This window comes from Numida meleagris, chromosome 4 (genome assembly GCF_002078875.1).
Source record: "Numida meleagris isolate 19003 breed g44 Domestic line chromosome 4, NumMel1.0, whole genome shotgun sequence".
Classification (NCBI taxonomy): Eukaryota; Metazoa; Chordata; class Aves; order Galliformes; family Numididae; genus Numida; species Numida meleagris.
In genome coordinates, this window is record NC_034412.1 from 85,022,129 (window position 1) to 85,035,423 (window position 13,295).

At 36.0% G+C, this 13,295-nt stretch overlaps 1 protein-coding gene across 3 annotated transcripts in view; it reads left to right on the plus strand.

Annotated features, from left to right (window-relative positions):
• The window catches only part of SLC2A9 (solute carrier family 2 member 9), a 115,138-nt gene that overhangs the window by 66,452 nt on the left and 35,391 nt on the right, over positions 1–13,295 (plus strand). For all 3 annotated transcript variants that reach the window (XM_021396259.1, XM_021396256.1, XM_021396258.1), the window contains 3 exons: positions 573–683; positions 9,838–9,939; positions 12,203–12,278. In XM_021396259.1, the coding sequence (XP_021251934.1) occupies positions 573–683; positions 9,838–9,939; positions 12,203–12,278 (289 nt within the window). The remainder of the gene's footprint in view (positions 1–572; positions 684–9,837; positions 9,940–12,202; positions 12,279–13,295) is intronic.

The following is a 13,295-nucleotide window of genomic DNA, read 5'->3' on the forward strand; positions in this document are numbered from 1 at the left end:
TTCATTTCATCCTATTGTTTACTGTTCACCAGACAACCTTTGATCTAAAAGTATCCTTCCTCCCTGTTGTTAGTAAAGAAAGATTAGGGCAATTGCTTGACTGCAGATGTCCACACTGCAGTGAAGTACAAGATAAATCTCACATCTTTTGTCCAGAAAGCAGCAGTTTATGTGGTGCCTCTCAGTGTCTTTTTTCTTGTCTTTCCTCTGTTGTTAAGTATTGCTGAAGTGTTTTGTAACACAACACAAATTTGCTTTTTAAGTGGTGTGACTCTGTATTCTTGTATCCTGTTGTACAAAGTGAGTTTCTTTGATTTACTCCTAAAGTGAATTAAGGCAAATTGAGTTAGAGCTCCTTGTAATTCCAAGCAGAAGTGTAACAGTGTTGTGACTAATCCACTGAAATTTGCACCTTCCCTTCGCTTGCCACCCTGCCCAGCTCTCAACACCTCAGGATCACTCAGTTTTTTAACATGTCTGGTGTTTGGCAGATGAGATGCTTGAACTGAACAACAAAGGCTTGTATTCCAAACCACAGTGATTAATAACTCATTCTCTTCTCTCCTATTTAGATCTGGTACTACACAAACAACATCTTTAGTGAAGCTGGAATCAACAGTGAAACAATCCCATATGTTACTCTAAGCACTGGTGCTGTTGAGACTCTTGCTGCTGTTTCTTCTGTAAGTAAGGCTATAAGAATCCATTAACCTACTTAATACTTAAATTAATTATTTCATTTTCTTATATAGGTTAATACTGAATTGGAATAGTATATTGAAGATCAAGTGCAGTAATTAATAAAAACAATTGAAAATAGTATTTCTGGATTTAATCCTAAATCCAGTTGTCCTTTGTACGAGTGAAGAGGAGGAAGGCTGGAAGAGCAAGGCCTAAAGCACCATAATGATAACTCATAACTGACTTGACCTACTAGAGTGGCTGCTGTAGTAGTTTATCTCAGAGCCCTCCCATATACCTGCTGGAAAGGAGGCAGTGTTGCTGATGAAGGCTTGGTGATAGTGCAGGAGGATGCATCCAGTGTGGACTCCAGAAAAAGAAGTATGTCTTCCTGGGCATGTTCTAATGACACTTTTTCTATAGCAGTTTATGAACTGTGAAGGGAATTCTTCAGCCATTTAAAATATGGGAGTAAATGTTTATCACCCAGATCACTGGAAAGAACAAAATTATTCCTGGTATTAAATTCTGCAATCTCATTTACTGGGAGAAAGCGGCATACTTTCATAATACATGAACTCATCAGTAGGTGATGTAATTCTACTGTGTGCTGAACACAAAAGAAGGTGTTAATAGCAAAAATTACCCATGAATGTTTATTTTTTTCTTTCCTGTTTCAAAATGGGAAAGATGGTTAGGAAAAAGTATAAGCTAAACAAGCAAATTAAAACTGAAAATTTCAGTAGGTGACTATGCCACTAATTGCTGAAGGAAATTCATTTCTGTTTAGACTGTAATATATAAGAAAAATATAGGCAGGTCTTTGGAATGGGAAGTTGCAAATGAGCAAATACTCTTTCCTTTCCTTGTTAGAATTTTTTTTCATATCTTCATATATTTTATACCAAGTGCATTTGCAAAATACTGAATGCAGCAGACAAGCATTTTTAAATGTCAGAAGGATGGCACTGGCAAAAATCCTTTCCAGTGGCACAGCAACTTCTTATGACCTATTGCATGTTAAACTAAATACATCTATCAAGTTTATTTTCTTGTAGTCTAGGACGTAAGGAGTCTCAGAGGTCATAAGGATCTTTTTATTCTGATTGTAGATTTCCACAATTTCTTTTCTCATAAACCATCATTTATTTATGTGTTTTTTTGTTTGTTTAAGGGACATTCTTTTTTAATATGGGGAGATGGTACAATATGGAAATCTTTACCTCTTACAATTTCTTCATGATACTCTGCATTAAGATATATGTAAAAATTATTATTATTATGACAGTCATTTAAGGGAATAATACATCTATCCTGTGGAAAGAGATGAAAATCGAATGGGGATTTCACAATATAAAAGCTGTTCTATAAGTAGGGCCTATCATCTTCAGTTCCTCCTTGCTATCTGTTTGTGGGGCTTATGCAAAACACAGAGCATGGTTCATTCAGAGAGAGGTGGTTGTGTCTACTTTGTTTCTTGGTATATTTAGTAACTTCTTTATGTATGAGAGGAATATATCTAATACTTCTTTCTGTGCCTCTGGAAATGCTCATGTATTGATATCTCCACCTCCTTAAAATATACTCTTTCAGCTCAAGAGAAACGCTGCTTTGAAGCCTTAACTTTATTTCAGTCATCTTCATAAGTGTTCCACTGCTGCTGCTTAAAAGAACAAGAGCATGAATTCAGTTTTTCAACTGAAAGTTGTACAGCTTCTCATTTCTATGAATAAATTCCTCTCGACTTTTTTTCATGTCTAGAAGTAAGAATGGGATATTTCCTTCCTTTTTGCAACCTCTCAGCTGCAATTTTTGCTTTTTTAAGAAGTGTATTTTACACTGTTAGATATGGATTCAGGTGCATACACCTTACGGACATTACTCAGAGGGGAAAAAGGAAGAAGAGGAAGAAAGCAAGGGGAGAACTTAACTTTATTTTTTTTTTTACTGTTCTTCCTAGCAGAAACCAGACTTGCTAACAAATTCCAGGGTTTCAGTAAATACTCCTACCAGTAATAGAACCAGATCTTTTTAGTAAATGATCCATAATGCAATCGGTACCACCACTGATCATTATACATCTGCTAGATGGTCAAATGTATGGACTCCGAAACTCAGTGAGAATAATTGGGATTCATTTGCTGATGAACCTCTGCTGATGTTTGATAGCCTTGATGGAATTTCTTTCTTTGAATTTGTCTAGTTACTTTTCAACTTTTAAATGCTTTTAGAATCCACAGCATCCTAAAGCAATACATTTCACAATTTAAAAACATAGTGTATGAAAAAGTCCTTTGCATTTAGACCATTGAATATAAGATACACCAGGTGTGGGCTATATGAAATGATAATAGTGTGGATGTTATGCTAATTGCAAAACTATTCTTAGAGAGGTAGCTGTCACTGTGGGACTCTGTGTCTGTTTGTCTGGAGTCCGTTAGTTCTAAAATGCTCATTAGGTAAGAAAGATCCTTTTTATAATCATCGGCGTCATCTAAACTCACTAAAGTTCACAAACTCAAAAATGTTTGCATGAACTAAAGAAGATATTAAAAAATAGGCCTGAAACTGACGTGATGAAATTCAGTAATGAAAGGTACCCAGTACTGCACTTTAGGAAAGAAAAGGTTCATATGCACAAATACGAAGTGTCATGTGGAACTCTGTCAAAAGGCTTACTGAAGTCACAATCCATCATGTTTTTCATTTTCTTTCTATCTGCTTAGCTTTCTCCCTGACAGCAAAAGGAGCCACAGTGATCTGCACTGAACAAATCTGTTTTGACTGCTCTTATCACCTTACTATCTTCTAGCTGCTGTCAGACTGATTGGTTAATAATTTATCCCAGTGTCTGGAGAAGGCAAGGGATTCTGCCTTCCTTCTCTCTGTGCACTAAAAGATAGGTGCTCTCTGCCCAGATCCAGTGCTCTCCAACATTACCATTGACTCACAAGGTTTCTGGGGTTTTCATTATAATGAAAGCCTCATTTTTACTGATAAATTTAGAGGTAGAAAAAGATAGTCTCTAATCTATGCTACTGCATGAAGATTTGGGAGAAAAAGTGACCTGGCACTGAAGACAGTTTATTTTATCCAAGCAAAATATTCATGCAGCTCATCATCTGTAATTGTAGAAAGCCATAAATAGTTGCCTACATGAGCAAAATGTTGGCTTCTAAAATTGCCTACCATGCTAATTTGTTTTGTCTATATAAAATTTCAATTGTGTGAGTTTGTAAATGATTTACATATGCTTTGCTCAGTCCCATGAAACTATTACTAAGTATGTCTAAGAAGTGAAATAAAAAAAACCTTAGTGATTCATTTAGAATATAAAATACTGAATTATTTTAGATGTGAGTCACTAATTACTTACTTGTTACAAATTTCATCCTCATCTCACAGTTTCAAATGTAAATGTGTGGAATCTTTATAGAGCAAATTCATAAGCTGAAACATACTTAGATTTATGCCACTATATTTGAGAAAAGTAGCCAGAAAGAACAAGCAGTAGAAAAGAGATATTGACCAAGAAACTTCCCAGGCAGCTATAGTGAGCGTGGGCAAATTTTCACTGCAGAGTGAATCGCAAATTGTGATCCTGTTAATGTATGTTGCCTTAATCCACAAATGGTTAATGTGATCATTTTTAGGCAAGGACATTATTCCTTCTTAATTGTTTTATTACAGTTGAGCTTTAGGATGGAGAAAATTACATGCAAGAAAGTAATGATGTAATGCCTTCCAGGAAAAAAAAAGCCTTATGAAACACCACTCTTTAGATTTGAGCGACAGTCTGTTAGAGACTGCATTTCCTTAGTACAAATCTTTCTGCAGGATATATTCAGAAAATGAAAGTTCTGTAGACATAACTCCTTGCTTTCAAGCATTAAAAATGTTTTTTGAGTAATTTACTTTTTTTTTTCAGTCTGTTCTGTCTTCAGGGCATTCAAAAGCTAGCATTAGAAAATCAAACACCAGCCATTGTAGTCTATCGTAGATCAAGGTCAGTATCTAGTCTATCTTTTATAAATGTGTGCCTGACACAAGACAGACTTGGTATTTTTAATAAATAAATCACCAATAGTCGAAACTGTGCTCCAAAAATACCCACAACTTACTGAAGTCACACAACAGGAATTAGATAGCGGGTTTTTTGTGTGCTGCCCTAAGAGCTGATCCAGGCACTGCCAAGATGAAGGCTGGAACAAATCCATGTGTGTGTTGCATCTTTGCCAGGCTAGCCCAGCAGGCATTGAGTATGGAGACCATATTCTGTGAATGGAAAAATATCACAGGCGAGATTGATTATGGATGGTTTACTGCAAAATAGAATTTTAGAAATCAATTTCCTTGTGATAGTGATCCCTAGACTGGTAGATACCAAGAAGGAGGCTTGGCATTGGAACAGGTGCCTCAAGGCAGTAGTAAAGGACTGGAGTTCAAGAAGTGTTTGGACATGTCTTCAGAAATATGGTTTGAATTTTGGGCAGTCTTATGTGGAGCCAGATGTTGGACTTGATGATCCTTGTGGGTCGCTTCCAACTCAGGATATTCTGTGATTCTGTGATCTTATCCTGTCATGGCATTAACACAATTCAGGTAAACTTATATGCCTGGGAAGGCACTGATTTATTTAAGGCTTGTATGTGGTGCTGGACCTGTAAAGTCCAGTTTAGTTACTTAAATAAAATACCCTGTTTCTTTGTTTTGCAATTGTATAATTCATACCAGAGGCAAAAGGATATAAAAATAGAAATCAAAAACACATTTGTAACTCTCAGTCTTCTGTTACTCTTCTTTTCCTGAATGAACAATGCTACACATTATGTCATAAATAGACATGTCAGTGATATAAATATGATTATCCACTTCAGCCCAGCTTTTTAAAATGGAAATAACATGGAGTTGGCATGTCACATTAAATCTGAATTTAGACATAAAGCCTTTCTCATATCTACTTGCAAAATACATGGAAAAGAAAGTATGGTTACTCTTGATGTTAACATATAGATCAGACTCCTGTATAGAACTGAGACATGAAAAAAATCTAATAGGGTTATTAGTGTTAAGAAGTGAGTAGGGAATAGCATTAATTGCCCTCCCATTTGGGCGGCAGACCTTGGTTAGATATTCATCTTTCTCCCCATCTTGTCTGATCTTTTATAATGTGATTTGCTTTCATCATGTCAGCCCCCCAGTATCAGAAGGTGACTCAAGTGGAAAGATTGACATTTGCTTTTTAAGCTTTATTCACAGCAGTTTCCTGCCAGACAAAAGAAAGTATCAGTTGCCTTATTATCAACAAATGTTTGGGTTGGAAGGATTTTGGTTGCAATTTTTTTTTAAACACATTTTCAATAATTTAAGCTATGTTAATCACAATGACGCAGGGCATAGGTTTCTACAAATATGTGTTTATGATCACACTTATGTAAGTATCAGCCTACTCAATTTGGCAAATAGCTCAGTGTGCTATCACTTGTAAAATTCATTCTATCACTATACTAGAGCATATGCTGAATTCCTTATTATTTCATTTACTCTGTCATGTAGTATATTTTTGTTACAGGTCTTCAATAGGTAAGAATTGCCAGTGCTTACCAGTGGACCATGCAGAATTATAAATACTTGAAAGCTGGTGAATCATTTTCAACTTCCTATGAGTCATAGGCCTCTTGGTGGGTTTCGCAAGTTAACAAGTTTTGGATTTGTACAGTCATAACCAAAAATGAAATTATTGTCAGTTTACAGCCTTATTTAGAGCATGCTTTTTTAAACCAGGGAAACTTCAAATTTTATCTGAGTGTTTTTTCAATCAAGAAAATGAGAACAAACAGCAGAGGTATTTGAAATATTGATGCATTGGCATAGGTTTTCTTAAGAAATCCTAAAAAATACATTATTTTGGTAATTAAAATTTAGTGAAAAATGCTTGATGGAATGGCTGTTGAAGCATCTGTGTACTTAATTTAAAAAGTATTTTTTAGCCCTGATAAAAAGTGGGACCTTCTGAGAGGCTTTTCTTGGAGGGACTGGTTTGTTCCTGTTTGACCAGCTGTGACTTGTTACTAGTTCCTGAGGAGCTTCTGCACTGCCTCCTGGCTGCCTGCTTCCCCACAGAGACATTGCTTTCCAAGCGCTCATGCTGCCTGTTACTGTAGTCTTGTAATTTATGCCCAGATAGGGAGCATGCATTAGGTTGTTGCTGTTTCCTTTTCATGAGCTTGACTCAGTGTAGCATCTCATTTCAGTTGAGACTGCTATACCTCATTTGAATCTGTGCCACAAGCAGTTGTGTTGTGATGGGTTGTGAGGGTGTTGTTGGGTTAGAACTACTGACACAAGAAGTAGGACATGCATTTGAGCAAATTAGATGTGTCCTTATCTTTAAACTGGAAATAGGGTGTTTCTCCCCATAATTGTTCACGTTGATCATGTCTAACAGAGAAGCCTTCAGAGTCAGCGTTCGCCTGGTTGTGTAGTGCTGTGAGTGTGATTTACCTAGTACCAGCTTTGGAAATGATTTAACAATTCCCAACAATCTGGGTATGTTGTAGTGTCCCAGTGAGTAAGTACAAAAATTGCTTTTTACCTTCTCCAGAAGACAAAGTTGGTCCATTCCATAAATGACAAGATATGCCACCAGGAATTGTAATCGTAAATTCTTTGATGCAGAAACTGCAGGAAGTGTCCAGAAGCTGAAACATTCAAGTTCCTAAGAGCTACTGTATTAAATAAATGGCAGTGACTTTGCAGCGTGATGAATGCTTGGGAAGCCTGGCTTCAGCTCAGGGAAAATAACTATTTCACCTGGATATATATATATTTTTTTGTTACATTCCCTGTTCACCTCTGAATGAAAAAGAATTAGAATATATTGGAAAGTATTATTCTCTTCTGCAGATAGCACATGGGACCTGCAGATCTGTTATAACTGTGTCTGCTTGGCTGCTCACAGTTCAAACTGGGGGAGTTCCTCACCAACCCACGTAGATTTGCCCAGATGTGCCCAAACTACTTACTTCAATGTATGCAGGCACGAGTGTATGTATGCATCTCTTTGGAGTCCTCCTTTGCTGGGATTTGCTTTTCTTTGAGCTTGACAACCAGAAACTGTCTAGCACTTTTTTCCACATTTTGCTCTGCACATGAGCCCTCTGTGAACCATTTTTCCTCTGAGAGAAACATTCAGCGCTCACTCCTTTTTAATACAAACTCCCACCAGCTGGTGTAACACCAAGATTGTTTAACAGCAAACACCAATCTATAATTGAAAAAGGGAACGTCACTGGTATGCCAAATTATCTGTGCAGCATCCATTGCTGCACACACTGCAGAACTCTCCATCTTCTGATGGACTCATCAGACCATTTTACATCCTTCATATTTATAAGAAATTCACATTTCACATGGCCCCATGTATTTGCAGGATGGATTCATTAATCATAGCTGAAAATATTTGGCATCTTGTAGGGCTTTGGTAGCGCAGCAGTTGCAGTTTCAGAACATTTGGACTCCGTGAGTGCAGTGTAAAACCTTAATGACATCAGAGGGAATCTATTTTAAACACTGCTCTGAAATAAATTCTATTATGGAATCTGTGGAAACTGTCAAAATGAGTATATTTCCTCATTTGAGGAAATAATGCTAGAGCTGGCTGCTCACTGTGTTCTGCAGCATCACAGTGCTCTCCGGTGTGGAAGACCACTTCCACAGGGTGAGGGGGTGCCGTGTCCTAAAGCCTTTTCTATCAACTAATACTAAAGCTAGCATTGTGGAAGAAGCATTTCTTCTCTGAATGACTTTGTGCTTTCCTACGCCCTGTTTCTTCTAGATACTCGCAGTGCAACAGTGTGTTTTGTTGCACTGGTGTTGCTCCAGATTTCATTTTATTTACTCAATTTATCTTCTGCTTGAGGGATGTCTGAAAGTGAGATTTCAGTCTCCAGTACGTAACTGTGGCAAACAGTTGTGAAATTCTAAGTTATTTGAAGGGATAAATATTGGAATTCACAAAATCATTTTATCCTTTTCATTTTGTAATTTGTAATTACAGTAGTTGTCAGTGAGAGTAGTATATTAGAAAAATGTTATGATAGATATTAGTCTAATGACTCAGACTAGCAAAAAACTCAGTTTCATGTTGCAGCTTTTCAAAAATATCTTCACTGTCTTCCTTTCTAACAAAAAAGCATTCACATTTTGTGAATTTTTACAAAGTTAATTTATTTTCAGGTGTTAAAGGTAAATTCAGAATTTTAATAAATGCCTCTTCTATAATCCCTTCTCCACTTTTGATGGATGCATTTCTTTTGTCTAGCTATTCAAATTAAACCTACATCATGGCTAACATCTTTTTTTTTTTAATTCAGACAAACCAGAAATTAAAAAACAAATTGTAAGATGAAGGAAAAATGACTTAATCTGTGCTAAAAATATGCTATGCTTAATTCATATCTTAATACATATTTTTTTAAACATTTAAAGTTCATTTTGAAAGAGATATTGAATTACCCATCGAAATTAAGGAACGGTTGAAATACAAAACTGAGATGTAGTTTGTTTCAATGTTTTGACATTCAAAAATCATTAAGAACATTATTATATGAATTTGGTGCAAATCTGTAGGCAGTTAAATCAAAGGGGAAAGAGTTTTCTCCTAAAATTGAGTAGTAAGAAAAAATCGAGCTTGACACAGTTATCATCATATTATTTTTATTTGGCTAAGATACAGCCCTTGTTTTGTTAAAAATTGTTACACAATAAGTTAGGGATAGTAGTAACTTTGAAATCTGCCAAGCTAATGATATTAATGTGGAATTAACCTGTAGTATATTTTTCCATCTGTATGGTTACCTTTGTTCTGTAGGAGAAATACATACATAATACTATTATCAAGTAATGTTTTTGGTGGTTTCACGGTTTTTTTTTTCTGAGCTTTTAAATAAGCATGCCATGCTGATTTGTTTCTCCAAACTGGTAAGATTAAGTAAACATAATTATGAAGACAATTATGAACACAGCATAGCTGATATGCAGTACAAAATCTACTCTGTTGTTATTTTTCATCTTCATATTTACCAAAAGAGTATATAACATTCTCTGATTTCTTCAGTGGTTTTTTGAGAAACCTATATGCCACTTGTTTTCCAGGGCTTAGTTATTGAACGGCTCGGACGGAGGCCTCTTCTCATCGGGGGTTTTGGGTTGATGATTGTCTTCTTTGCAGTTCTTACCGTGTCTCTGACTTTTCAGGTATGGCTCCTATGTATTTCTGCTCTCTCTTTTGTCTGTTTTAAACAGTATTCCTACATAAGCCAATCTTTTTAATCATTTTGATGTAAGGATTTAAAAGCCTGTCTTTTGCTTGGTTATAAATTTGGTGGTTTCAAAATGCTGTGATTAGCTGTACCAGCTTTTGCATTAAGAAGTCAGAGAGGGTCTGTATCGTTCATTTCATGGCATATCACGAACTACTCTGAAGACAGTTTTACCCATAGTTGGGAAATGCTATGTTCTGTTATATTTTTATCTTTACTTAATCTTCTCCAGGTTTCTCTTGTACTGTGTATGTTAACCTTATTCTTCTGCTTGGATGCTTTTTTTTCCAGTTGTGAAAAGTTTCCATGTTTAATGTTTTTATCAAGTTACATTTCTGATATTTTCATTGAAAACATAAAGACTTAAGAGTAGATGTTCTGCAAACACTGTTTTCAGATGTTATTAGCATTCATTTCTCCAAATATTTCAAATGGTCAGAGGAGGATAGATAAACCAATCTAAAGTCATTTTCCATTGTTGAGCTTCAGTTTTCATTATCACGCTGTTTCCCTCAGTTTTTGAGTGCTTTTGGGATGTAGAAGTGACAGGCTGGAACAGTATGTTTTTGGGTGGTCTTTTATCAAGTTGTTCCTTGCCAGCTGCTGTTTCTGTGTCTTGCCTTTAATCTGACTTTTAAATGTTATTTCTTGGTTGAAGAGAAGCAGATGCATGCAGTAACATGATAAAGTTTTATTTGACTCACCCGTATGTGTAGCACAATAAAGCTTTACTTCACATACCTGTCATGACAATGATAAGACAGCTCTCCAGAAGAGAGCTTTTATTGCAAGGCTTGTAAGTTGAGTAAGAAGTGCTCTGCCAAAGCCTTTAAAACACCGTTTGATGGATGAGGACAATCAGCTATTCGAGAGCTCTGAAGTCTGAGTGGCTTCTGTTTCACTTCTTTTCAGAAATGTCTCTGTCTGTTAAATATTAGAGTTTGGTGTATTGCTCTGAACAAAGGACCAGGGGGTGATCTCAGGGGAGTTTATATCTCCTCTGTATTTGCATCTTCGCTCTCTCAGTGCCTTAAGAGACCTTGGTTGTGAGCTTAGATGGGAACTCCAGAATGTCTAATTTTGGCAGATCTACAAATCACTTGCTCTTTATTAATGCCGAGGAGACTGTAATCATGTTTTCTGCATAACTAAAGGAAAAAGGCAGACTGTAAGAGAAAGCTGTCAGAAAATTAAGGTCATCATTTAATACTGAAATAAATAATAACCTATTTTAGCAAGTGTATTTTACAGTGCCACTCATACTATAGGGATATGATACAGATACTACAGTGATATGTAATTTAATAAACTTTGAAAAAAATAGTAAAATTGTAATAAAAAGAGTATTCACATTTGCTGATGGAAAAAGAAATGGATAGCGAAAGGAATGGGAATCTATGAAATTCTCCTAATGTAATAGTATTCTTATCAAGCATTCATGGAGATGGTTAAAAACAGTGTCCTGAAAACTCGGTAGAAATCATGTACAGTATTTCCAGTTCCCATCGTTTAGAGATCTATTTTGTATTATACTATTTTGTAGTAAAACAAAAACAGATTGCTTTGTGAGGAAAATAGATGATTTCATTTACAAGTCTGTTAAAGAACAATTTATAGCTTGTTCTCTTGTCCCAGTAGCTGCTGCTTGCACACATGACCTTCCTTGTCATCAAAAAAACGTTATGGCTAAAAATGCCTCAGCAGTGTCTTTCATGTGCTTTGTGAAGGCTCAGATAGAACTGTCCTACTCAAAGGCAGCCTGTCGTATCTAGACATCTGCCCAGTCTTTGACTGGAGAATTTAGAAGCTCTGTGGGTCATCATAGCTGCTCTTTCTACACATCCAAAATATCATAGGAGAATAGAAGTGCAGAATCTGTGCAACAGAAAGAAAATCTCTTTTCTGGATTGGCTTGAGCTTTAGAATAAGAAGTAGAATTTAGAGTTGCACCTTCTGTGGTGCAGGAGGTAGGCTAGTATTTCTCTACGTGGAGACCACAGAGAGCAAGATCTTCAGTACAAATAATCTAATAAAATTCTAAAGAAATGCTGTGATTTTCTGAGGTAGTCCTAGACTAAATTTTGAAATAGAGAAAGCATTCTGGAAAATGCTACCGTTTGTGTTGGTTTTTTTGTTTGTTTTGTTTCTTAATGTTGATGATAAGTATAATGTACTTAATGTCTTTTTTTTCTACCCAGAATAATGTGTCTTGGCTTCCTTACCTCAGTATATTTTGCATTCTTGCAATTATTGCATCGTTCTGCATTGGACCAGGTACGTCTATATTCTTTTGTGTAAATTTGTACATCAAAGCCCTGGTATTCTTGCACTGGCAGTTATGTTTACAGATTGCTTGTTGGAAATATCCTTGTCTAAAGACATCAGTGGTTGTAAGACAAGAAAAGGTAATAGCAATACAGAGTGATAGCAGCATTCTTATAGAAATCCATGCACACATATTTCTAATTAGCTGTCAGCAGTCAGAAATAGCGTCTGCAATCAGTACCAAATTAAAATGTTGACTATTACAGATCACCACTATTTTTTCAATCTATAAAAAAAGCACTCAAACTAGAAGCTAAGTGTTTTGTTTAACAATGCTTAGATTAACAGGTCAATGCCAATAGGACACTGGGACACCAGGGAGGTGGGGAAGACAGTTGTATGCGGTTCCTTTTCTTGCTTTCCAAATATGTGCAATAGACTTTCCACATAGCCTCTTCAGATCGATGATGGAAAAGGTCCTGATGGTGGAGCTACTTCTTGTTTGGCAGTTCTCTGCTGATTACATCCATTTCAAATCTGAGGCCTTTAGGTAACTGTTCCTATAGGTTATAATGAATTCATCAAAGCTATTTCCCCAGTTCATTTTGATTTCATAGAAGAGGTGGATAAAATTTTATAGACAATCCAGTGTTCCCAGGCAGTAATATTTGTACTTCATTTTCCTTAAAAAGAACATGTTTAAGGAATAAAAGAGTAATAAAGCCAGACCTTTCTTAGAAGTGGAGAATGAAAAGACAAGAGCAATGGTCACACGTCTCAGCAGGAGCATTTCTTACTGGATAGAAGATTAAAAAACTGACACTGAGCATTCATTCTTGTCTAAGTGTAGTATTGCCTTACACGATGTTGGTCTGGAATTCAGTTACTTGATCAGATTTGGATCCTGCAATTAACAAATAATGAAATGTTGACAAAAATATTTTGCAGATAGATAGATAGAAGAGGAATTTAATCTCAATTCAGTTCACCTACAGAATAAGATGTCAAAATATGATTAAATTTTCA